The sequence below is a fragment of the Simochromis diagramma genome, unplaced genomic scaffold (genome assembly GCF_900408965.1).
Source record: "Simochromis diagramma unplaced genomic scaffold, fSimDia1.1 OVJJ01000302.1, whole genome shotgun sequence".
Classification (NCBI taxonomy): Eukaryota; Metazoa; Chordata; class Actinopteri; order Cichliformes; family Cichlidae; genus Simochromis; species Simochromis diagramma.
The window spans coordinates 6,033,434-6,060,255 of NW_024386792.1; the positions used below are offsets into that span (position 1 = coordinate 6,033,434).

The 26,822-nt window shown below is 40.5% G+C and overlaps 1 protein-coding gene across 2 annotated transcripts; it reads left to right on the forward strand.

The window, feature by feature from the left end:
• The first annotated feature begins 658 nt into the window (after positions 1-658).
• Positions 659-25,841, forward strand: LOC120728826 (hydroperoxide isomerase ALOXE3-like). 2 transcript variants are annotated; one of them, XM_040024033.1, is made up of 14 exons: positions 659-826; positions 19,309-19,513; positions 19,667-19,748; positions 19,998-20,120; positions 20,403-20,506; positions 20,755-20,921; positions 21,036-21,179; positions 21,788-21,991; positions 22,138-22,224; positions 22,990-23,159; positions 24,223-24,344; positions 24,462-24,562; positions 24,939-25,109; positions 25,243-25,841. In XM_040024033.1, exons 1-14 carry the CDS (start codon positions 674-676, stop codon positions 25,420-25,422), a joined length of 2,013 nt encoding a protein of 670 aa, XP_039879967.1. In that variant the 5' UTR covers positions 659-673; the 3' UTR covers positions 25,423-25,841. The 2 variants fall into 2 exon arrangements, with proteins under 2 accessions (XP_039879967.1, XP_039879966.1); XM_040024032.1 differs by lacking the exon at positions 659-826 and adding an exon at positions 18,886-19,092 and having other exon boundaries at positions 25,243-25,839.
• Positions 25,842-26,822: the final 981 nt, after the last annotated feature.

A 26,822-nucleotide genomic window follows, 5' to 3' on the forward strand; every position in this document is an offset into this window, starting at 1 on the left:
ATGAGCACAAAAATAATTGTGTCATCTACATATAAATTATAAAATATATTTAGCTTTTGTCCCACACCCTTAACATTAATATCAAATAATGTAAGACAGATCACTCCAGTAGTGACATTTTAAAAACTCAAAGAGAGACCGTTAAACTGTGCGCACTGCTTGCAGTCAGAAAGGTAATTAGTAAACCAGCCTTCATCTGAAAGGCCTAGTTCCAATAACTTCTAGGAAAATGACAAATCAGCAGTGTCAAGGGCTTTGACAGCTCAATAAAAAGAGTGGTGCAGTTTATAGTCAACATTTCACAATGGCAAAGCTGATTTAACATGAATAAGATAACATTTCCTTCAGATTTTATTATTTGGATAACCTTATCTGGCATTTCATCACAATACCTGATTGATGCAACTGACTGGACACTCCCACTAAACTGAGTAAATAAAAAGAAATTGTAGGGGCAAGTTCTGACAGAACAGTTATTCTAAGAAACTTCCTTGTCTCATTTACAAAGGTAAGAGATGTTTTCACAGGATTTCAGTCAGAAATTGTGGGTCAAAAAAGGCATTTAGATAATGTCTTCAAATTCTTTTAATTGTGATGTCACAATTTTAACTGCTTACATTTCCAAATCAGTGCTAAGAGTGATTATAATTCTCCCCTTACCAGGATTTGAAAAATGGTGCAGTATAAAGTGACTGTATTCACTGGTGATCGCCTTAATTCCACTACTCTCAACAATGTCTACATTAAGCTGGTGGGCACAGATGGGGAGAGTGATCGCAAGTGGCTCATGGGCTTGAAAGGGGCTTCATCCTTCGTCAGAGGAGCTGTAAGTCTGGGATGGCCACCTCCATGATTTTTTCAGGTTCCCTATATGACATTATACATGCAAACTTTTAGGGAAATAAGGGAATTATTAACTGTGATTTATGTAAAGTTGAAATCTATCACCATGAAGATGGTCAAAGCAAACAGTTCACTTCATGGACCACAGTAAATTATAAGAGGAATTGTATGCTCGAGTGTTGAAGCTCAGCGCAAACTGCTATGTCATTTCTTTAGGTATCAAAGTTTAAGGTGTCCTGCTCCACTTCCCTTGGAAAGCTTCTACTGATAGAGTTAGACAAACAGTCTCTCCCACTGTTCCCAGAAGATGATTGGTTTTGTGCCAAGGTGGAAGTGAAATCCCCTGAAGGAGACATCTACAGCTTTCCCATCTACCGCTGGATTGCTGATAGCAAGGTGTACCGCTTCAAAGATGGAAAAGGTTTGGGAAACTGTGCTCATCTTAAATCTTGTTCAAACCATTGAAGATGTAAAACAAAGTTTGTAATGAGGCTGAAGCAGTTTCCTAATACAGTATATACCATATTTACAAGAACAACTTGAAACCATTTTTTCTTATTTAGCTCTGAGAGTCTTTGAAGACAACCATCATCTTGGCAGGTACAGTCGGCAGCAGGAGATTCAGCAGCGAGAGGAAGACTATCGGTGAGAATTCAGAGCTTATACATATTTTAGCTTTATGGCCCCTGAAACTGGAATACAAATGCTGTCCAGTTATAGCTGAATATCCTAATACTAATGATATTTAACCTTAAAATTAAGCATTACAATATATTGTTTGTCTGCTGAGATTAATTTAAAAATGCATTGCAAACTATATTATTCATATATTATGTTTTGTGAATTGAAACTGCAATTTCTTTTTCTCAGCTGGGATTCATATGCAGAGGGAATACCTCACTCCTTGAAGGCACAAAACCCAATTTTTCTGCCATCGGAGGTTCAGTTCTCCTTCACCAAAACTACAGAGTTTGTCTACACTGCTTCCACAGGGTGAAGTTCTTTTTTTCTCTTTACCTATCAAAACTATAACTATGTTAAATATAATAAAGAAGTAAGATGAATGTGTTTCAGACTGACTGAGCTGAAGCTGAAGGGACTGGATAACCGTAAGGAGAAGTGGGATAATATTGACAGCATCAATCGAGTGTTTTGCTGCAAAAAGACTGAAATATCAGGTAACTAACACCATAGTTGGAGTATCGAGTACTTATACTTTGTGCATAATAATATGTACTTAACTGTTACCTTTGAAGTATTACTATATCAGTATACATAGTCGATTTTCCTGAATAATAAGAACATTATGCAGTCTGTTCTGTAAAAACATATATATTATATATGTTTATAGCTATTGATTGATGTTTAAAACTGAGAATATAAAGTCTCATTTTATCTTATGACAGGTGATCTAACAAGTAGAATATGGTTTCAATATCTAATAAAGCTCACTAGAGAGAGCTTATGACTTTTTATACATTTCACATAATCAAGACTCTCAGACACTGAACTTCTGACACAAAGTTAGAAATGTAGCAAAATTTGTAGGCTAGTTTAAAAAAGGAACATTTTCTTTTTCTTTTTCTTTTTTTCCGCAGAATATGTTCAGGAACACTGGAAAGAGGATGCTTTCTTTGGCTACCAGTTTCTAAATGGTGTCAACCCCATTTTGATCCAGTGTTGTACAACCCTGCCCAGTAACTTCCCTGTCACTGATGACATGGTCTTTCCCCGCAGTCGTTGCAACCTTGCAGATGAAATGAAGGTGACTGTAGAAAGACACAAAAAAAGGAGAAAGAAATGTTTCTTAAATCAGCTACTTGGTCATTGCAATAAATGCACTTACACATTCACTGAATATACACACTGCTGAAATAACCTGAACTTTCAAACAGAAAGGGAACATATTCCTGTGTGACTACAAGCTTCTGGATGGAGTAAAAGCAAACACCATCAATGGGAAGAAGCAGTATTTGATGGCTCCTCTCGTCCTGCTCCACAAAGATCCTGACAATAAATTAATGCCGATTGCTATTCAGGTAAATCAATTCAGATGAGCTTTATTTACATAGTAAAATATATATATTTTCTAGGGTAAATATGAGAGGAAAATCCCAACAATCAGGCAATTCTTTGTGAGTAAGCACTTTGGCAACTGGAAAGGAAAACTCCCTTTTTAACAGGAAGAAACCTCTGTCAGAAGCCACCTGCCACAACCGGTTGGGAGTGAGGGGAGAGGGAGAAGGACAAAAGACATGCTGTAGAAGAAAGACAGATATTAAAAATAACTAATAATTTGACTTATCACTTGACCCTGTCCTTGTATAGCTGAAGCAGACTCCATCAGATGACAATCCGATCTTTCTTCCTACTGATTCTGAGTACGACTGGTTGATCGCCAAGATTTTTGTAAGAAGTGCAGATTTCAATCACCATCAGCTCAATGCTCACCTTCTGCGCACGCACTTGCTGGCTGAGGTTTTTGCAGTGTCACTGCTGCGCAACGTGCCCATGGTGCATCCTCTGTACAAGGTAACTGACGTTTGCTGAAACTCAGTGTTTTGGTTTGTAAATAATTTTAAATAAAGTTGAAAGCATTTGAGTTTATCAATGTGTCCACAAAGGACATTTGATTGTGCAACAGCGTATCTCAGCATAATAAATGCCAAAGTTTTGCCCCAATCTAGCACTAACAGAGTTCCCTCTTTCCCTCAGCTCCTCAAACTTCACACACGCTACACTCTGCAGATCAACTTCTTAGCTCGACGCCTTCTCATTTCTGAGATTGGCGCTTTCACTCAGGTATGCAAAGAACAGCACATTCACTAGACCTTTACCTAAATAACTGTTTCTTTTTCAGTGTCATGTACAACATTTGTCCCTAACTGTGAGCTACCCATTCTCTAGTTTGCATCATCAGGTGGAGAGGGCATGTTTACAATCCTGAAGAGGTCAGTGTCCTCAATGACCTACAGCTCCCTCTGTATAACAGATGACATTGCTGAACGTGGCCTAGAAGCTGTGCCAAACTTCTACTACAGGGATGATGGCCTAAAGGTTTGGGATATCATCCACAGGTATGGTAGTTTTGCCCTCTTAATGACGCCACCAAGCTGCTGCAGTTCTGTTATAACAATAATATTTTATTATTTGTTAGTTTATTATTTTTATTTTATTTATGTCATTTTACAATTCTGTTTTCCATCCATCCATCCATCTTCTTCCGCTTATCGGGGGCCGGGTCGCGGGGGCAGCATCCTAAGCAGAGAAGCCCAGACCTCCTTCTCCCCAGCTACCTCCTCCAGCTTGTCTGGGGGAACACCAAGGTGTTCCGAGGCCAGCCAAGAGATATAATCTCTCCAGTGTGTCTTGGGTCTGCCCCTGGGCCTCCTCCCGGATTCTGGGAGTTGGCCCAGGACCGGGAACATTATTTTTTCAATTTGGTTTCCCAATAAAAGATCATTGAAAAAATTAACACAAAATTAACACGCAAGAAAGAGATGAAAACAGGCGCTGTTGGAATGCTACTAAGCAAGTAACCCCAGTGGAAGGGTTACGTGACTAGGATGAGGGACCTATGGAATCTTCGATACCCAGCATCCAGATTGATGGCGAAACAACTTGGGGAATGTTTTCCAACATTCAGAAGATGGAACTGCTCAGACAGCTAGAGATTGACGAGGTACAACACAAATGCTACGGCAAGGGGAAGCTAGGATGACAGGTCAAGGGGGAGATATCATCACCTCCACCTGAGATTGGGTGGGGGCCCCAAGTGCGATGGAAGAAGGATCATTGAGCACGAGAGGAACTGACCTGAGAGATAAGATCATGGCAAAGCTGGAAACCTGGATCCTTCATGGCTGGTTACTAAGACTATGTGAAGTACCCTCAGAAGATCTACTAGATCAGGGGTGTCGAACTCCAGGCCTCGAGGGGCAGTGTCCTGCAGGTTTTATATGTGTCCTTGATCCATCACAGCTGATTTAAATGGATAAATTACCTCCTCAAAATGTCTTGAAGTTCTCCAGAGGTCTGGTTATGAACTAATCATTCGATTCACATGCGTGATATCTAAAACCTGTAGGACACCTGCCCTCGAGGCCTGGAGTTTGACACCCCTATACTAGATGATGTGAATGCTGCACTATGGACAAGACTGAGACTAACCAGCTGATCTACACCACGGCAACAGTGATCAGTGAGATACTTCGCTACAAGTTCAACAGCCACAAGGAGCAGTGCCCTACATGGAGAAGGAGAATAGAGGCCAAGATAAGGGTAGCACGTAGGGAGGTTAGCCAACTATCGGAGCTGCAGAAAGGTGCAATGAAAAAGGTGCTACGGCCAAGCAAAGACTCATAGCCTTGGCAAACTTGAAGAGGTACACCAAAGAGATAGAAAGCAGGAGAATAAACCAGCTGTTCTCCACAGAACCAGCCATGGTGTACTCTTAATGGCAGGGGAACAATATGAGAACAGCAGCACCAAGGCTGGAAACAGAGCAATAGTGGAAGAGCATATGGGAGAAGAACCCAACCCATAGCATCAATGCTCAGTGGCTAGTGGATCTAAGAGCAGACCACAGCAATCTCCGTGAACAGAGTCATTCAAGAAAGGGTCTCCAGTATGAAGAGTTGGACAGCACCAGGCCCTAACATGATTCACGCCTACTGGCTGAAGAAGCTGACTGCAGTCCACGAGTGTCTGACAGCACAAATGAACCAGCTTCTAGTCGATGAGAGACACTGAAAATGGAAATACCAGAAGAGCAAAACACCAGCTACTGGTAGACAGAGCAGTCGCTTAAAACTGCAAGACTAGGCTGACCAACCTGTGCACTGCCTGGATTGGTTACAAGAAGGCCTATGACTCAATGCCCCACAACACTTCCTGTGGGGCATTCCTCTATCTGCTGGTGGAATGTACCACAGGCAGATAGAGGAAGTGGCTGACATCCAGAAATCCTACCAGTGACTGGACAAAGCTGGAGTGAAAGACAACACAGAGACACTAATCTTGGCAGCACAGGAACAAGCTCCATAGAGGCTGGGGTCTATCATATCAGGCAAGACCCCAGTTGCATGCTGTGTAAAAATGCCCCTGAGACAATCCAGCACATAAGAGTAGACTGCAAGATGCTAGCAGGCAGGGGCATGGAGTGCCATAATCAAGTGGCCGGTGCGGAGTATGGCCTGGAAGTCCCGAGGTCAAAATAGGAGGCGCCGCCTAGGATGGTTGAGTGATCAAGCTAAGCAAGTACCGCAGGAAGTTCTGTGGTTCCTGTAGGCACTCAGATGAGACATTAGTATATTAAGTTCAGCTTTAAGTACAGACTAATGTTAAACATTGTTCGATTTTTTAAATTAAAGTTTCTCAGAAGGTGTTAGTACTTCTCTTAAAATGAAAGGTGTGTCTAATACTTACAGATATCTACCATCCCTAAGTAAAATGAATGAAATAAATAATGAAAGCATATTTCATCCAATTTCTCAAAGGTTTGTGCAGGGAATGCTCAGCTACTACTACAAGAGTGACAGTGAAGTCCAGCAGGACTCTGAACTTCAGAAGTGGATTTTGGACATTTTTGAACATGGTTTCTTTTCTCAAGCAGAAACAGGTTGGCTTCAAAGAAATGTTCAGTTCTTATTATGATAAAGTTGATTGATCCTTAGTACTGAGATGTTACATCACTGATGATGTGTCCAGGGGCACCAGAGGGTGTATCATAAACAGTATATATGATTATAATCCAAACATAAATCCAATCTTTGTTTGTTCACCTCAATGCAATTGATGCTGGGGGGGTTTTCTGCTCAACAGGAATTCCTCAGACATTTACTTGTGTGACTGAGTTGGTCAAGTTTGTCACCATGGTGATCTTCACTTGCTCAGCCCAGCATGCAGCCGTGAACTCTGGACAGGTGAGTCCTTGTATAAACACAGTTTCACTTTTTTTTTAAACAACAGTGCATGAACATCTGAGAACCTAGGAGACCTTTGGGAGAGCAATGATGATCCATCTCATTTAGGATTCTAGCTGCTCAACAGTCCTGGGTCTTTATCCTGTTCTTCATTTCATGATTTATTAAATGTTTTCAACTGGTGAATGGTCTAGTCTGCAGCAAGGCAAGTTCAGCATCCAGACTCTTCCATAATGAAATTATGATGTGATAGATGCAATATGGGGTTCAGCACTGTCTTGTTGAAATATGTAAGTCCTTCTCTGAAAAAGATGTCATCTGGATGGGAGCATGCGTTGCTCTAAAACCAAACCTGTATTTATGTATATTTACATCTGAGAAACTCTGGCTCTCTAACATACTCTGTTTATACCCATTCATGGTACTGACAAGCTGCAGTTGTTGAGGCATTTCTCCCAAAATCTAGAAAACTAAACTAAACTGGTCATGCAAAGAGAAAATGTGAATAATTATATAAATAGTACCATAAAACTACAGGGAGGCATCACCAATATAAAAAAAAAAGAAAAAAAGAAGGAATTATACATTAAACGCCATTATTACACCATCATTTTACTTTTTAATCAGTTGTCTTTTACTTCTTGATCAAATGCAGTATGACTATGGTGGCTGGATGCCCAACACTCCCATCTCCCTGCAACTCCCGCCACCGATCACAAAGGGGACAACAAGCGAGGCCACAATGTTGGCGACCTTCCCTGACGTCAATGTAACAGTTCAGGGCATGGCCACCGTGTGGTTACTCAGCAAGCAGTCCAGTGACTTTGTAAGCAGCAAAGATTTCATTACAAATGACAGGAATTATGTCTGAATTTAATTTTTGTAAACACATTACAACTGTATACAATAATTCCAAGAGCCTGTTTTGATTAAAAACAAATAATTGTTTTAATTGAATTTTGTTGAAGAAAACTTAAATGTATCACTGTTCTCATCAGGTCCCTCTTGGCCAGTACCCGGAGGAGCATTTCATTGAGGAAATTCCTCGCAAAATACTAAAGGATTTTCAGATGGAGCTTGAAGATTTAAGTTTAGTTATTAAAGCCAGAAACAAGCGTTTAGAAGTGCCATACACCTACATGGATCCGGCAGAGTTAGAAAACAGTGTGGCCATTTGAATATTAGAAGACTCAGCTGTGAGACAAAATTCAGTTCCCTCTTCAAACAACAGCAGGGAAAGACCTCTAAGTTCTGACTTTTACTGATGAAATAGAACAAAGAACTTACTACTTATAATCACTATATACTAAACTGTAATTTTTTTCATCTGTGTTAAAATGTGATTCTTTTTTTGCATTACAATCTTGAATCATCTGATTTGAAATGAAAAATGTTTGATTTTTGGGGGTGTCTGTTTTGAGACAGTTGATCTCCTGATCATGATGTATTTTTTTCTTAGAAAACATTTACTGCATTTCATTGTTTATATTTTCATTATTTTAATGTTTCAATTTTCTTGAGCTAAACACAAACAGCTTTTTGATGAGTTAGACAACATGAACACCCTAAACTTCGCCTGAGACTGCTACTTCATCTCGGCCACCAATGTGCACTTGGTTTCTTTGTTTCTTTGCTGAAACCTGATTGTATTTTAGCATCATATTCTAAATTATCAGTTCTCTAAAGCCTCATTTAATGCATGGCACAGATTAAACACACATGGCTCACAGACATTAACAAGATGGGTCTGCATTATCCACATTAGCCTGCTTATACTGTTGACATGTGTAGCATATTTATTTAACACTGCAAAATAGAGTGATGTTTACATAGGCCACTGTATTTTGTGTAGATACCATCTCAGTGGCAAAAATGTGATTATATTCAATTCAGTTCAATTTATATAGCACCAAATCCCTACAACAGTCATCTCAATTCAGAATGTGATAATATCAATTTACTTTACACTCACTGGGCACATTATTAGGTACACCTTGCTAGCACAAAGCTAGAACAAAGTGTTGGAAATATTCTTCAGTTGCTGCAGATTTGTCAGCTACACATCCATGATGTGAATCAAAGCTTATCTACTGGGTTGAGATCTTATGACTTTGACCATTTAAGTACAGCTCATTGTCATCTCAAGAAACCTGTTTGAGATGAAGTGAGTTTTGTGATATGAAACATTATCCTACTGCCCACATAGCAGACAGGTCTGGCCGGGATCTGGTGTCAAACCAGCACTGCTGGCTGACTTCTGATGGAAGCAGCCATCAGAAGATGGGTACACTGTGATAATTAAGGGACTGACATGGTCTGCAACAATACTCAGGTAGGTCGCTGTGTTTAAACAAGGCTCAATTGGTACCAAGGAGCAGACCAACGTCTGACAAGAAAATATCCTCCCATACCATTATAGTCACTGATACAAAGCTGTATGGATCTATGCTTTTATGTTGTTTGCACCATCTAAATACTGGAGCAGAGAAACCAAAACCAGGCAGTGTTTCTCCAATCTCCTATTGTCCAGTTGAGTGAGCTCATGTCAAATATAGCCCCATTTTCCTGTCTTGACAGGAATGGCACCTGGTGTGGCCTATCTGCTTCAAGATTAGACATGACTCATTACAAGTGTTGCTTGTAATGAGTCCTAACTCGAATTATTTGTAGTAGTCTGGCATTTTCCCTCTGATTTCTAATACTCTGCCTGGCACCAACAACCATGCCAAGTCTAAAGTTTAAGGCTACGTCCACACGTACACGGGTATTTTTGAAAACTGAGATTTTCCGTTTTCGTTTTAAAAAATAATCCCGTCCACATGTAAACGCAGAAATGAAGGAAAACGCTGCTAGGAACATGCCAAAGCAACAGGTGGCGATATATTCCTAACCGTGTAGAAATGTTGGCCAATCAGAAGTCTAGAAGCCTCGGTGGGAAATAGTAAGCAAGGATGGGGCATAGAAGCAGAACAGAGTCGTATGTGGAGGGACAGTAACTGTGTGTGTATATGTAAGCATTTAAACACTGCAGAGAGTACAATTAACAGTAACAGTATTGTAGAAATTCATTTCACCGAAACAATAACATGATGCACAGTGTCACGTCAAAAGATGCGCACACCTTTGACGCTGCGTTTTCTCCGTTTTCCTCGTCCACACATAAATGCAAAAACGGAGTTTTCAAAAATATCAGTTTTCAGTGACCAAAAACGCCGTTTACGTGTGGACGAAAGGTGCAAACGCATAGAAAAATCTGCGTTTTCAAAAATACCCGGGTACGTGTGGACGTAGCCTAAATCAGCTTTCTTCCCCTTTCTGATGCTTGGTTTGAACTTCAGGTTGCAGGTTGTTTTTGAGTTGTTGCCAAATGTTGTTTTTTTATTAAAAAAAAAAATTTATGTTAAAGAGAAGCTGAACAGTTGCACACAACAAAGTGGCTGGTCAGTGTATACAGTAGTTTACCTACTTGTGTTATGCTATCCTTATAAAGGATATAGGGGGGAGAAGCAGTTATAATAATAAAATGTTTTAAAAAAAAAAAAAAGAATCTTGGGACTAAATTCTTAATTTCTTGTTTTGTTCTTAAAAATCTGTCATATCTTTTCTCAGAATAAGGTTTTTGAATGATATTTATTATTAAATTAATACCTTTATTCATTTAATAATGAATAAAGGTATTCATTAATCAATGCATAAATGAATAGATGCCCTCTGAGTTCTGTGTAATATATGCAAGATCTGTTTTGCTAAATAAGAGACTAAAATTGCTCTGTTCACCTGTGGTCTGTGATATGTGCAGCAAAATCTAAACCTGAAGCACCACTTTGGGGGGAAGGAAATTGTCTTCATTCTAACAGAAGAGTATTTGCAATTTGTAACTGTGCTGAAGTTTCAACAGTCTGTGGAGACTCTCACTTCCTCTGTCTGTTTGTAGGATGCAACATTTTACGCTGCCATATCTCTTCTGGAAAGCAGAAATTTCCCTGAAATTTGCGGTTCCTGCAAGGAGACATCTGGAACTTCCCCATGTCGCACAGTGATAAACTTGTTCAGATTCCAAACAGGACAGCGGGTTTGTGTACTTGAACGTGACTATTACCGTGTATTGTACTGTTTGTTCAGCACCTCAGTATGCGCAGTATTTAGAATCTGAATAACTCAGAAGCATAACATTTCAATGGCTGTCACTATTATAGATTTTGCTGTCTATGTTGGGCACAGCCCGGTAGTGGTGTTGCTCTTGCAAAAAAGAGAGATATTTTTATGATACCAATTTTATTGCTTTTCGAGGTTGCTGCTGACCATGTAGTCATAATACTCCTGAACTCACCTAATCACACATTTAGTGCTGAATGAACTTAATTTGTCCTTGACTGCTTGCAGGCCTCCTCAACTTCTAAGTGGATTTTAATTCTCATTTGTTTTTGCAATCCAGCTAACGAGTGACAAAACTTGTTACTTTCTGCCCTTTACACATTGGTAAATGACTAATGGACTGGTTCTTACATGGCACTTTGTTACTCAATTTGAGCACTCATAGCACTTTAGAGCATACCTCATTCATCTAGTCACTCAGATTCATACAAGCACTTTCTTTCTTTGCCTAAGTAAATGGTAAGTGGTAAATGGATTGATTCTTATATAGCGCTTTTCTACTCAAAGCACTCAAAGCGCTTTACGCAGCATTCACCCAATCACACAAACACTTTCTTCTGTGCTTTTAAGTTCTCACTAACTAACTACTACTCATTCATACTCCTGGATGCATCAGAGAGCAACTTAGGGTTAGTATCTTGCCCAACATGCAGACTGGGGGAGCCTGCTCTACCTCCTGAGCTACCGCCACCATAAGTGGTTTCTAGCTAGCATTCACACACCTTCACACTTTGATGAATGCATTAAAAAGCAACTTATTGTTCAGTATCTTACCCAAGAATACTGGCTGCTCTGGCTCCTGAGCTACAGTTAACCTACTACATTCCTAATGTTCTGATCCATAGTTTAGTTTACCTAAAGTTTAGGGAAACTTTATTTTAGGTAAACTAAAGTTTAGGTAAACTAGTTTAGTTTTTTTTTTCTGCAACTAATGGAAGCTATTTTGACAAGTTGTTATTCTGTTGTACAGTGTAATAAACACTTCATTGGCACATTTAGAATATTAGAAGATTATATTTTATATAAATAACCATCTGATATTTTAGTGTACAAAAGTAACTTTGCTCACTTCAGCAAAGCACAACAGAGAACTACACTGATCATTATAAACTCTTTTCTGTGCTCCTCTTGGAATAAATTAGCCAAACTGGCATTTATAAACTCAGCAGGGATAGCACTTCAGGCAAAATCCCAAATTAGAAAAGATGCCCCCCTTCCAAATGTTGGAAAGTGAAATATAATATTTCTTGTTAACTAAGGAGAAAATCCTGCCTTTTTTTCTTCTTTTTTTTTTAAAGGGAGCATCAGAATTCTGTTATGATGTTGGAAGGATTCAGAGTGTAGTTTATCTATATAAATATAAATTAAAACTTTTAATGGTCAACATAATCACCACATTGTTATAGTTCGAAAAAAAAAAACGGTTGCTTCGTGACTCTCGTGCTTTGCATTATAATCATTGTGTGCTTTAATCTTAAGGCAAATATTAAAACGTAATGATTTTTTTTATTGTTATCATATAAGTTTGCTGGCAATTAAACATGAGACAAAATCAATGAAAAATTTTTAATTAGGAGATTTTAAAATGAGCTGTTTAGATTTGTGGATTTAATGTCAGAGACGTAACACTCTAACCAGTTCTACACATCAGAAATCTCTAAGACCGTTGAATCATGCAGGTCATGAAATGACTTTATACTTCATACTTTAAAGCGAGTCTGCTCTTGCTATTGATTTGAATCTAATTTCTAACCTTTTACTGGAATTGAGAGAATAGCAATTCCGTGAATACGAGTCACTTCATACCTGTTCTGCATGACTAGCAGAGGCAGGTTTTGTAATCCTATTCTCACACTTAGTTTCACCATCTAAAACACAAATTCAGTAAAAGCCACAATCAAATAAACACCTTTTCACTGTAACCTTACACTGTAGCAGGAAGTGGTACCCGAATCAGTGTATTTTTAATCCTTTGGTCTAATGTTTAGGTTGTCTCAGGGTGGTTGTTGAACCAATTTAGTGTTGTTACTGCACTGAAGTGCCTTTTAACTGAGTATGTGCCAATAGTTACTACAGAAAATTAGAGTGATAAGTATTAGTAGGAACGTTTTGGTTTTACCTGAGGATTATGCACTTGCAGACACATTTAAAATCCTTTTCTCTTTAACTCTACTGATATTTAACACAAAAACTATTGTGCTGCACACATTACAGCAAAGTGAGTGTTGACTGATGATTGTGCAAACATATTTTTTCTCGTGTAAGGAAACTCCGCCCTTCATTCCAGTTTGCTGCACATGAATACGTTTTCCACTTTTGTATCCCCCATAGATGGACCAACAACTTGAAGCCCACCAAACTCCTGAAATCAGTAAACAAATATCACCACACCATTTAAACTTTTTTTTTTTTACATAATATAATTATTAACGGAGGCAAAACAACTTAAGTGGGTATTTACCACTACCCACTTTGATTTCATGACCATGCTCACAGAGCCATTGTTTAGTTATTATTCTGGCTCATTAACAAAAATAACAGATTTTTATTTTCCTATAAACAGTCCAACAAGGATACAATTCTATGTAGAGGCACATTACACTGGTGGTTACGGTGGCCCTGAGAGGCCAAACGGACTGCAACTAAAGAAAACACCAGCAATAAGAAAACCGCTGCAAAAGCACACAAAACACAACGGAAATGGGAAAAACATAAAATAGAAATAGGAAAAAACTGATTTCCAAAAGCACAAGAGAAGTGTTTCGGGGGAAACAATAACCGACGGACCAGTTGCAGGAACCAAAATATGCTAAGCATTGCGCTGTGAGACATTTAAAAGTGGAGGATCTAGGCACCTCACTGACCATGTGGGTGCCTGTGAACAGTGACCTGAGAATCATTCAAGCATAAAAAGTCACCTAACTCAAAGGATGAACCAGTGTTGTATCTACACTGTGGCGGGCGTGGTCGGTGGTGCCGCAGCAGGGAAGGCGGACGCACCTGCGCTGCATCACAGTCACGCCTCGCCAGCTTAAAATCTGCTCTGCCTGCTGTGTGTTGTTGTTGTAGAAGTGTTCAGCTGCAAGCTGTGTATGTAACATGACAGCAAATGACATGACAGCGGTAAATAAAAGAATAAAGATACCTGAAAGCATCTTCATGTCGTCGGGTCAGCCGTGGTCATTTAAATACACACCACTTAGCAAAGAGGGTATTTTAACTTTTAACTTTGTCTTTACATTTTATGACTGGTAGCTTCCTTTAAAATATAATTTATTCCAATATCTTTCACTGAATTTATAGAAAAGGCCTTAGCTCTTAGCCAAAAACCTGGCATATAGTATGCAGTGTATCCTCCAAAAAATTGAGGTAATTGAACAAGGCCTGCTACAAAAGAACGTAGCAGGCCTAAGAAACTATCTACAGCAGATCAACATCTGAAAGTCATCTTTTTACCATATACAGTGGGGCAAAAAAGTATTTAGTCAGCCACCAATTGTGCAAGTTCCCCCACTTAAAATGATGACAGAGGTCAGTAATTTGCACCAGAGGTACACTTCAACTGTGAGAGACAGAATGTGAAAAAAAAATCCATGAATTCACATGGTAGGATTTGTAAAGAATTTATTCATAAATTAGGATGGAAAATAAGTATTTGGTCACCTCAAACAAGGAAAATCTCTGGCTCTCACAGACCTGTAACGTCTTCTGTAAGAAGCTTTTCTGTCCCCCACTCGTCACCTGTATGAATGGCACCTGTTTGAACTCATCATCTGTATAAAAGACACCTGTCCACAGCCTCAAACAGTCAGACTCCAAACTCCGCCATGGCCAAGACCAAAGAGCTTTCGAAGGACACCAGGAAAAGTATTGTAGACCTGCACCAGACTGGGAAGAGTGAATCTACAATAGGCAAGCAGCTTGGTGTGAAAAAATCAACTGTGGGAGCAATCATCAGAAAATGGAAGACATACAAGACCACTGATAATCTCCCTCGATCTGGGGCTCCACGCAAGATCTCATCCCGTGGGGTCAAAATGATCATGAGAACGGTGAGCAAAGATCCCAGAACCACACGGGGGGACCTGGTGAATGACCTGCAGAGAGCTGGGACCAAAGTAACAAAGGTCACCATCAGTAACACACTACAACGGCAGGGAATCAAATCCCGCAGTGCCAGACGTGTTCCGCTGCTGAAGCCAGTGCATGTCCAGGCCCGTCTGAAGTTTGCCAGAGAGCACATGGATGATACAGCAGAGGATTGGGAGAATGTCATGTGGTCAGATGAAACCAAAGTAGAACTTTTTGGTATAAACTCAACTCGTCGTGTTTGGAGGAAGAAGAATACTGAGTTGCATCCCAAGAACACCATACCTACTGTGAAGCATGGGGGTGGAAACATCATGCTATGGGGCTGTTTTTCTGCCAAGGGGACAGGACGACTGATCCGTGTTAAGGACAGAATGAATGGGGCCATGTATCGTGAGATTTTGAGCCAAAACCTCCTTCCATCAGTGAGAACTTTGAAGATGAAACGAGGCTGGGTCTTCCAACATGACAATGATCCAAAACACACCGCTCGGGCAACAAAGGAGTGGCTCCGTAAGAAGCATTTGAAAGTCCTGGAGTGGCCTAGCCAGTCTCCAGACCTCAACCCCATAGAAAATCTGTGGCGGGAGTTGAAAGTCCGTGTTGCTCGGCGACAGCCCCAAAACATCACTGCTCTCGAGAAGATCTGCATGGAGGAATGGGCCAAAATACCAGCTACTGTGTGTGCAAACCTGGTAAAGACCTATAGTAAACGTTTGACCTCTGTTATTGCCAACAAAGGTTATGTTACAAAGTATTGAGTTGTATTTTTGTTATTGACCAAATACTTATTTTCCACCCTGATTTACGAATAAATTCTTTACAAATCCTACCATGTGGATTCATGGATTTTTTTTTCACATTCTGTCTCTCACAGTTGAAGTGTACCTCTGGTGCAAATTACTGACCTCTGTCATCATTTTAGGTGGGGGAACTTGCACAATCGGTGGCTGACTAAATACTTTTTTGCCCCACTGTATGTATAACATAGATAAATAAATTCAACAAAGACCTGACACCGGACCTGAAACATGCATCTGGCCCTTCAGCTGAGCTGATCCAGCTTATCAAAACCTCATCATAAAAGGTCTCTGTCACGGCCTGGGGGATCAGCAGGATGCTGATCGGCTATTTCTACCTTTTTCTCTCTCTTGCTCTCTCTCTACTCCTCTCTGTCGCCGGGGCGTAACTGATTGTGGCTTCACGCCTTCGGCCCACGGAAGGGCATGATGCCCATCAAGGCGATTGGCATTTGAGCCAGCTGGTCTTCATTGGATCGTTGTCTACCATGCGTCAAAGCTAGAGCTCAGTTAAGTCAAGAGTCTATTATGAACGTCCATCCATCTTCATCTGCTTTATCCGGGGCCGGGTCGCGGGGGCAGCAGCCTAAGCAGAGAGGCCCAGACCTCCCTCTCCCCAGCCACCTCCTCCAGTTTATCCGGGGGAACACCAAGGCGTTCCCAGGCCAGCCGAGAGATATAATCTCTCCAGTCCTGGGTCTGCCCCAGGGCCTCCTCCCGGTGGGGCATGCCTGGAACACCTCACCCAGGAGGCGCCCAGGAGGCATCCTTGTCAGATGCCCGAACCACCTCAGCTGGCTCCTTTCGATGTGGAGGAGCAGCAGCTCTACTCTGAGGCCCTCCCGGATGGCCGAACTTCTCACCCTATCTCTAAGGGAGAGGCCAGCCACCCTTCGGAGGAAGCTCATTTCTGCCGCTTGTATCCATGATCTCGTTCTTTCGGTCACTACCCACCGCTCGTGGCCATAGGTGAGGGTAGGGACGTAGATCGACTAGTAAATTGAGAGCTTCGCTTTTATACTCAGCTCCCTCTTCACCACGACGGACCGGTGCAGCGTCCACATCACTGCGGCCGCAGCACCAATCCGTCTGTTAATCTCCGGCTCCCTTCTTCCATCACTCGCGAACAAGACCCCGAGATACTTGAACTCCTCCACTTGGGGCAGGAACTCATCCCCGACCCGGAGAGGGCACTCCACCCTTTTCCGGCTGAGAACCATGGCCTCAGATTTGGAGGTGCTGATCCTCATTCCCGCTGCTTCACACTCAGCTGCGAACCGCTCCAGTGCGAGCTGGAGGCCATCACCCGATGAAGCCAACAGAACCCCATCATCCGCAAAAAGTAGAGATGAGATTCTGAGGCCACCAAAGTGAAAGCCCTCCGCCACTTGGCTGCGCCTAGAAATCCCGTCCATAAAAATTATGAACAGAACCGGAGACAAAGGGCAGCCCTGGCTGGAGCCCATCACCCACCGGGAAGGAGTCCGACTTATTGCTGGCAATGCAAACCAAGCTCTTGCAACAGGTTGTATAGGGATCGAATGGCCCGTAGCAATGGGCCAGACACCCCATACCGCAACACCTCCCACAGGACACCCCGAGGGACACGGTCGAATGCCTTCTCCGAGTCCACAAAACACATGTAGACTGGTTGGGCAAACTCCCATGCACCCTCAAGTATCCTCGAGAGGATGAAGAGCTGGTCCAGTGTTCCGCGACCAGGATGAAAACCGCATTGTTCCTCCTGTATCCGAGGTTCGATTAGCGGACGAACTCTCCTTTCCAGCACCCTGGCATAGACTTTTCCCAGGGAGGCTAAGGAGTGTGATCCCCCTGTAGTTGGAACACACCCTCCGATCTCCCTTCTTAAAGATGGGGACCACCACCCCGGTCTGCCAGTCCAGGGGTACTGCCCCTGATCTCCACACAACATTGTAGAGGCGTGTCAACCAGGACAGCCCTACAACGTCCAGAGTTTTCAGGAACTCGGGGCAGACCTCATCAACACCAGGGGCTCTGCCACCAAGGAGTTGTTTAACTGCCTCAGTGACCTCGCCCCCGGAAATTGGCGGGTCATTCCCCTCATCCCCAGACTCTTCTTCCTCCTCAGAAGACGTGTCAGTGGGATTAAGGAGGTCCTCGAAGTATTCCTTCCACCGCCTGACAATTTTCGCAGTCGACGTCAGCAGCATGAACGTTGTAATTAATTCTCATTTCCTTGTCTACAGACCTCCTGAATACCTTCCCTGTGTGAATCATTGTGTCGAGTGTGGAGAGTGGAACTGCGGTCGTGAGTGTGGAGAATTGGAGAACGAGTGACTACCCCTTTGGATTTCCCTGGAGCCTCATCCCTCACTTTGTTGTATATAGCGCTGCCCTTCACTTCCTGTATAAACACCTGGTGGATTCTGTAAATAAATTCTTGTGTACAGCTGATTCTGGAGTCCTGCGCTTGAGTCCCCACGTTGAACCATAACAGTCTCAGTGAAAGTGTGACTGTCAAGTCATTCTTAAGGAAGCAAAACAGGGAGAAAAGGCTGAGGTAGGCCAAATTACACAAGAATGGGAAAGAACATCAGTGAAAAAAGGTCACATGTAGAGATGAATCCAAATTGAAAATTGAATTTGAAAAAATTATGGTTCAAATCATCAATGTATTTAGGAAAGAGGTCAGGAGAGGTACAGCAGTGAGTTTTACAGCCATCTGTAAAACACAATGGGGGCTCTGTCATATTTTGATTATCCCTGAAGGCTACTGAAAGAAATTTCAAGGAAGCCTATCTAAGAGAAGGGTCATACCAAATATTGACTTTAAGGTTTGTTAAAATTCTACAAAACTTTTTTGGTGTGTGTATTTAGCAAATAGTTGCATACTTCTACATTTCACAGTGGCTGCGATTTCTCTTGAATAAAATAAAGCCTCGTTATTTCATCATCAGCTCAAATTCCTGTGGTTTCTCAGGTTACAGCAGTTGATCACACATGTCCAACATTTCAACACAACACCTACCTGATGCAATTGCCTGGACACTCCCACTAAAATGTGTCAATAAAAAGAGACGACTGTGGGGGCAACTTCTGACAGAGTAGTTATTCCCACCAGGATTTGACCACGTTCAAGAGGAAAAATGGTGCAGTATAAAGTGACCGTATTCACTGGTGATCACCTTAATTCCACTACTCTTAACAATGTCTTCATTAAGCTGGTGGGCAAAGATGGGGAGAGTGATCGCACGTGGCTCATGGGCTTGAAAGGGGCTACATCCTTCGTTATAGGAGCCGTAAGTCTGAAATATGCATCTTCATGATTAAATGTTTCTCAGGTTTCCTGTATGAGATGATACACAAATGAAATAATTTTGGGGGGAAATAAGGGGAATCTATCACCATGAAGATGGTCAAAGCAAACAGTTCACTTCATGGACCGCAGTAAATTATAAGAGGAATTGTATGCTCGAGTGTTACAGCTCAGCACAAATTTCTATGTCATTCTTTAGGTATCAACGTTTAAGGTGTCCTGCCCCACTTCCCTTGGAAATCTTGTGCTGATAGAGTTAGACAAACAATCTCTCCCACTGTTCCCGGAGGACGCTTGGTTTTGTGCCAAGGTGGAAGTGAAATCCCCTGAAGGAGACATCTACAGCTTTCCCATCTACCGCTGGATTGCTGATAGCAAGGTGCACCGCTTCAGGGATGGAAAAGGTTTGGGAAACTGTGCTCATCTTAAATCTTGTTCTGTAGTTACAAACCAGTGAGGACAACAAAAATCTTGTAATGAGACTAAAGCAGTTTTCCAATATACCACATTCACAAGAAACCATTTTTCTTTCTTTCTTTCTTTTCTTTTTTTTATAGCTCTGAGAGTCTTTGAAGACAACCATCATCTTGGCAGGTACAGTCGGCAGCAGGAGATTCAGCAGCGAGAGGAAGACTATCGGTGAGAATTCAGAGCTTTTACACATTTTAGCCTTACAGCTCCTGAAACTAGAATACAAATGCTGTCCAGTTATAGCTGAATATCCTAATACTAATGATATTTAACCTTAAAATTAAGCATTGCAGCATATTCTTTGTCTGCTGGGATTAATTAAAAGAAATGAAACTATTGCATATGTTGCAGATAAAAAGTATATCATGTCTTACTGTAATTAACTTCCTCATCATCGCTGTTTCTTTGTTTCATCAGCTGGGATGCATATGCAGAGAAAATACCTCACTCCATGAAGGCAGAAAACCCATTTTCACTCCCGTATGAGGTTCAGTTCTCCTTCACCAAAACTAAAGAGTTTCTCTACACTGCTTCCACAGGGTGAAGTTCTGTTATACATCTTTTTCTCTTTACTCTTTACTCCTCTGTCAGTCTGCCCCAGGGCGGCTGTGGCTACACAGTAGCTTGCCATCACCAGTGTGTGAATGTGTGTGTGAATGTGTGGATGATTGTGTATAGTGTAAAGCGCTTTGGGGTCCTTAGGGACTAGTAAAGTGCTATACAAATACAGGCCATTTACCATTTACCATATTTTTCTCTTTACTTATCAAAAGTATATTAAGTATCATAATGAAGTTAAATAAATGTGCTCTTCTGTTTCAGACTGACTGAGCTGAAGCTGAAGGGACTGGATAACCGTAAGGAGAAGTGGGATAATATTGACAGCATCAATCGAGTGTTTTGCTGCAAAAAGACTGAAATATCAGGTACTGTACTAACATCATAGCATATTGGAGTCCTTATACAGTATGCACTCTATGCAATAATGAGCTGAATATTGGGCAGCCTGTTCTGTAAACCATATATATTCTTACCAGAGAAATCTGACTTTTCTTTTACAGTTCACGTAATGAAGACTCTCAGACCCTGAACTTCTGACATTAATTCAGAAATTTAGCAGAATTTAGTAGCTCACAGTTTCAAAAATAATAAGTTAAATGTCTCTTTTTCACAGAATATGTTCATGAACACTGGAAAGAGGATGCTTTCTTTGGCTACCAGTTTCTAAATGGTGTCAACCCCATGTTGATTCAGCTTTGTACAGCCCTGCCCAGTAACTTCCCTGTCACTGATGACATGGTCTTTCCCCATGGCCAGTGCAGCCTGGCAGATGAAATGAAGGTGATCATCTGAATTCTTTATAATGAATTGATTTTTTGTCAAATAATTCTACTTGTACAGTCACTGACTAAATATTATATCCGCACTGTTGCAATATCCTGAACTTTCAAACAGAAAGGGAACATATTCCTGTGTGACTACAAGCGTCTGGATGGGGTGAAAACAAACACCATCAATGGGAAGAAGCAGTATTTGATGGCTCCTCTCGTCCTGCTCCACAAAGATCCTCATGATAAGCTAATGCCAATTGCCATTCAGGTAATTCAGACAGTAAGGTTTAAGTTTGTGTATTTATCAGCTTATCAGTAGAGATAGCACACCTGTTAATGTGTAAAGCAATTGTTCATGTACAACGTCATTGTAAAATCAAAATAAAAGGATATTCTATTTGCAACCATAGCTAGTACCATATCTGAACACCAGCTGTGAAGTGTTTTTGCTGAGCCTTAGCCTTGTGAAAGTTCATCCCATAGCAGCATCCAGATTGCTGAATGCAGAGTCTGACACGTACATAAATCAAGTCAGTTTCATTTACGGCGCCAAAATCACAAACAGCCTTCACAGTTCATTCTGTACAATACACTCACACAGATGCAACATATGCAACATATTTACTGAGCAGAGAGAGATAGCATCAGTAAAAACTAATTAAAAGCATCATGTAAAGCTGTTCAGAAGAAATGCTCTGTTAGAAGGGATTCAGTGGAAATTCCCCATAAAGGGATCAGCAGAGTATCAAACTTTAAAGATAAACTTGTCAAACATAGAACAGTAACTGAAATTTCATCAGTCTTGATCAGTAATTGATTATAGGAGCATACTTGATCATCTGTATCAAATGACTACTCTGCCCTGTCCTTCTGTAGCTGAAGCAGACTCCATCAGATGACAATCCGATCTTTCTTCCTACTGATTCTGAGTACGACTGGTTGATCGCCAAGATTTTTGTAAGAAGTGCAGATTTCAATGAGCATCAGCTCAATGTTCACCTTCTGCGCACGCACTTGCTGGCTGAGGTTTTTGCAGTGTCACTGCTGCGCAACGTGCCCATGGTGCATCCTCTGTACAAGGTAACTGACGTTTGCTGAAACTTCAGTTTGTTTTATGCCATTATTTCAGTGGTGTGGAAAGCATTTGTCCATAACGGCTGGTTGTGGACAATAAAATGAAGTGTTGCCCCAATCATGTCACTAACCGAGTTCCCTCTTTCCCGCAGCTCCTCAATCCTCACACGCGCTACACTATGCAGATCAACTTCTTAGCTCGGCGTCTTCTAATTTCTGACACTGGCAATTTCACTCAGGTATGCAGTACGACCAGCACACTTATGGCGTAAAAACTGTTTCCGCAAGTGCAAATGTTGAATTTTAGGGAGAAAATTACTTTGAGCAAAGAAAAGTTTAATTTGACCAAACAAAATTAACTGCTGCATGCAGTATGTGTGATAAGCATGTTATTTTATTTGAAAATATAAAATTTTTTAAGTCCATTGTTGGTTTTAATCTAGTTTAAACCAAACCACTCTATTGGATTTAGCTACACTTTGGACAGTGTTTCCCGAATGCTGTGGCTAGCGAGCTGATTGGAGACCAAAACAGACAATCAGAATTTTTGCATCCAAGTCTGTGATTGGTTTGTTTTGTGGCACATTTATAATGGTGTACAGAGAGTTGAGCGTGCTCTCAACATCTCTGCACCCTACGCACTGAGAGCAGGTCTACAGATGTCCGTCAGCACACAGAGCAGAGATCTGAGCAAGAGCAAATGCCAACAACCGAGTGGCTGTTATTGTGTGTGTAAATAGATAATAGCAAACACTGAAATACATTTCTTGCACACAGCAATGAATTTTGTTCACTCAAATTAAACTTTTCTTCAATCAAAAATATTTTTCTTCTCAAAATGCAACAACAACACTTTTTTTTTTCTCTTTTTGTAATGTGCGCTCAGAGTATAGGCACAAAAATAACACCATACACACTCACTAGACCTTTACCTTAAGAATTGTTTTTCTTTTTCAGTGTCATGTACAACATTTGTCTCTAACTGTGAGCTACCCATTCTCTAGTTTGCATCATCAGGTGGAGAGGGCATGTTTACCATCCTGCAGAGGTCAGTGTCCTCATTAACCTACAGCTCCCTCTGCATACCTGATGACATTGCTGAACGTGGCGTGGAGGCTGTGCCAAACTTCTACTACAGGGATGATGGACTAAAGGTTTGGGATATCATCCACAGGTACCACACTTTCTTTTCTTTTGATTTTGATTTTCTCCTAATGATGCCATCAAGCTGCAACAATTCAGAGTTTGTAAATAATGGGTCATCCTATCTTAAATCAGCATAAAAAACTGAACTGGTCTTTCTCCACTGTATTGGCTGGTTAAAATATGAAAATCAATAAATAAAAGCCTCCTGTAAAGTCATATATTTGAGCACACAGTAATAACAAACTTTCCTTTGCAAAAGACAACAATGACAATTTCTTTGCACAGCGTGTAAAGCACATGGTGTAAAGCATTGGTCTCATTGTCTGTTTGCTTTTTGTTTTTTGTATTTATGGTCTTCATTGGTGAAGGAATTGAATTAAGAGATGTCTTTGTGCTGGCTAACCGATTTGTTATCATTGTCATTAATATTTCAAATCTCCAATGTGGACAGAAAAAGACAGATACGTTACACCTTTTCTATGTACCTTTTTTTAACTAGATTTCTTTGTTTTATTGCAAAAGCTTTTTTTTGTGAATGTCACATTTGAGTGTGACTTGCATAACACCTCTTCTTCTAGTCTTTGCCAACATTTTCCTTGCATCAGTTTCTTCGGTTAGTCTGTTTTTAAACCTTCATTGACCAACAAGTAAAACTTATGAGATCTAGACTCTGTTTTGCAAGAGTATCCTGAGCCTGTTCTTTAATAGTGTATGTTTAAACAAGTTATGTCCCTTTGTATATCAGTAGCTGTCACCACATGTACAGCCTGCCTTGATCTTATTAAACAACATTTAGATTTCTGTTGAAACTAAAATGCGTTAGCATCGCCTCTAAACTGAGAGATGTGTCTGCTACTTACAGAAGCCTACCTTCACTAAGTTAAATTATAAACACTTGGTGTGTTGATCGTGAACCTGTAACCTCCCTATTTTTAATCAGGACAAGGTACTTTGTGCCATTTATTTTTATGTAGTTTTTGAAACAAAAGAATTAGGGCAAATACAATTTTTTATTATTTAAATAATCCTGGAGCAGTTTGTGTACAAATAATAAAAACATGTTTTACTCAGTGTATTCCCATTTCTCAAAGATTTGTGCAGGGAATCCTCGGCCACTACTACATGAGTGACCGTGAGGTCCAGGAGGACTCTGAACTTCAGAAGTGGATTTTGGACATTTTTGAACACGGGTTCCTTTCTCAAGCAGAAACAGGTGGGTTTCAATTACTATCTTCAATTATTATGATGATAGTGGTGATTTCTCCATACTATATATTGCAACCTAAACCTAACCTGACCTAAACCTAAATGAATGATGCTGTTATTTCAGGAATTCCTCAGACATTTACCAGTGTGACTGAGTTGATCAAGTTTGTCACCATGGTGATCTACACCTGCTCAGCCCAGCATGCAGCTGTGAACAGTGGACAGGTGAGTCCTTATATTATCCCAATAATGAAAAAAATGGCACAGTTTACAATGTCAATAAAAACACGATCAATGTAATGGTCTGTAAATCTCAAAAACCCAAATTTTATTCACAATAGAACATAAAAAACATCACATGCCTCCCTAAGACGCTCTTTTTATAGTCAGTCATGTTACTGACAAGTTGTAGCTTATGAAACATTTCTCCCAAAATCAAATGAACTCATTGCCATGCAAAGGGAAAATGTAAATAATTGTATGAATAATACCATACAACAGCAGGAAGGTAACAACAATATTAAAAAACAAAGACAGAATTAAAAACTATGCTTTTTAATCTTAGTAAATCAGTTATCCTTTACTTATTCATTAAATACAGTTTGACTATGCTGGCTGGATGCCCAACACTCCCATCTCCCTGCAACTCCCACCACCGACCAAAAAGGGGACAACAAGCGAGGCCACGATGTTGGCCACCTTCCCTGATGTCAACGTAACAGTTCAGGGCATGGCCACCGTGTGGCTCCTCAGCAAGCAGTCCAGTGACTTTGTAAGGAGCAAAGATTTCATTAAGAATGTCAGAAATTATGTTTACAGTAAATTTTTGTGAATAATTTTGAGTTATTTTGACAAAAATTTGAATGTTGTTGAAGAAAAACTAAATGTATCACTGTTCTCATTAGGTCCCTCTTGGCCAGTACCCAGAGGACCACTTCACTGAGGAGATTCCTCGCAAGATATTAAAGGATTTTCAGACGGAGCTTGAAATTTTGAGTGGAGTCATCAAAGCCAGAAACAAGCACTTAAACGTGCCATACACCTACATGGATCCAGCAGTGGTAGAAAACAGTGTGGCCATTTGAATATTAGAAGATAAGAAGACAAATTTAGCTTTTCAAGCGAAAGCAGGGAAAGAAATGTAAGTTCTGAGTTTTACTGATGAAATGGCGCAACGAACTTACTGCTTCTGATCATTGTATGCTGATTTGCGATTTTTACTTATCTGTTGAAATATGTCTGGGTAACATTTTCATCACTCTATGAGAGTGTCTGCTCTGAGCCAGAGTCTTACTAAAACTTTACCAAATTTCATTGCTTATATTTTCATTATTTTAATGTTTTGTTGTGTTTCTCCCACACAGATTTGTTTTATTCATTAAAAATATATTGCATTACTCCCAAATCAACAAGCATTGTTATTCTGTTATTGAATTAGTCCTTGACCTTTGTTTTAATCACCAAAAATAAGCACTGTTTTATGCTTTTATGCCTTAACACAATAAAAGTTTTTTTTTTTTGTTCATTTATTTATTTATTTTTGGAACAGCTATTTGGTGTCTGGTATAATATTAACATCATAAATTCTGTATAAAGCTTTATTTTAGCTAACGTGCACTTTCTACATTTCTTTGTAGAATCATTTTTAAATTCTAGTTTTGTTGTATATTGTTAATTCTAATTGCTATAAATTAGCTGTAATTTATAATATACAGTCCATCTAAATGGTAGATGGACTAGTTTTTATATAGTGCTTTTCTGCTCTGCCTGAACCCTCAAAGCGCTTTAAACAACACGTCTCATTCACCCATTCACACCCATTCATGCAAAAAAAAATTTCAATGCTTTAGTGCAGTGTTTCCCAACCTTTTGGAGCCACGGCACATATTTCACATTAGAAAAATCACGCGGCACACCACTAAACAAAATTGTCACAAAAAGCATATTGACAATTTTCCCCTATGCACCAGATATAGTGGAATTGGCTCAGTTTATCCCTAATATAACATTTTTGCTTTCTACTGACCACTATTCATGCTAGGGCCTTAATATGGATCAGAATTTTCTCCAGGTCCCAGGTCAGATTGACTACTTTTTGTTTTAAAATATTAATCTATTGCTTTTACGTGCTTCATTGTGGCATCACTATGTATTTTCTTCTTCTGTTTTTCTGGCAGTTGGCAACACATTTAATTGGAGCAAGAAGTTGTAATGCCCTCTAGTGGAAGAGAACGTAATTGTTCTGCCCATTACTCAGGCTGGTCGCTTAGAGTACCAATCAGGTGAAACCTATGTGCCAAGACACGGTGGTTGGGAAACACTGCTTTAGTGACTCAACTCTTTTTGAGTATGATGCTCCAAGCTTGCCCACCTATTTGTGGGCAGTTTCTCCCATTCCTCTTTGCAGAACCGCCCAAGCTGTGAGTGTCAGTGCACATTCATTTTCAGATCTCCCCAGAGATGTCCAATCAGGTTCAAGTCTGGC

Coding starts and splice junctions, on each gene's coding strand:
- LOC120728826 (XM_040024033.1), top strand. CDS start 674: ATGGTGCAGTATAAAGTGACTGTATTCACTGGTGATCGCCTTAATTCC. Junction 19,749..19,997: donor CAGCGAGAGGAAGACTATCG/GTGAGAATTCAG, acceptor TTGTTTCATCAG/CTGGGATGCATATGCAGAGA. Junction 24,345..24,461: donor CCTTTCTCAAGCAGAAACAG/GTGGGTTTCAAT, acceptor CTGTTATTTCAG/GAATTCCTCAGACATTTACC.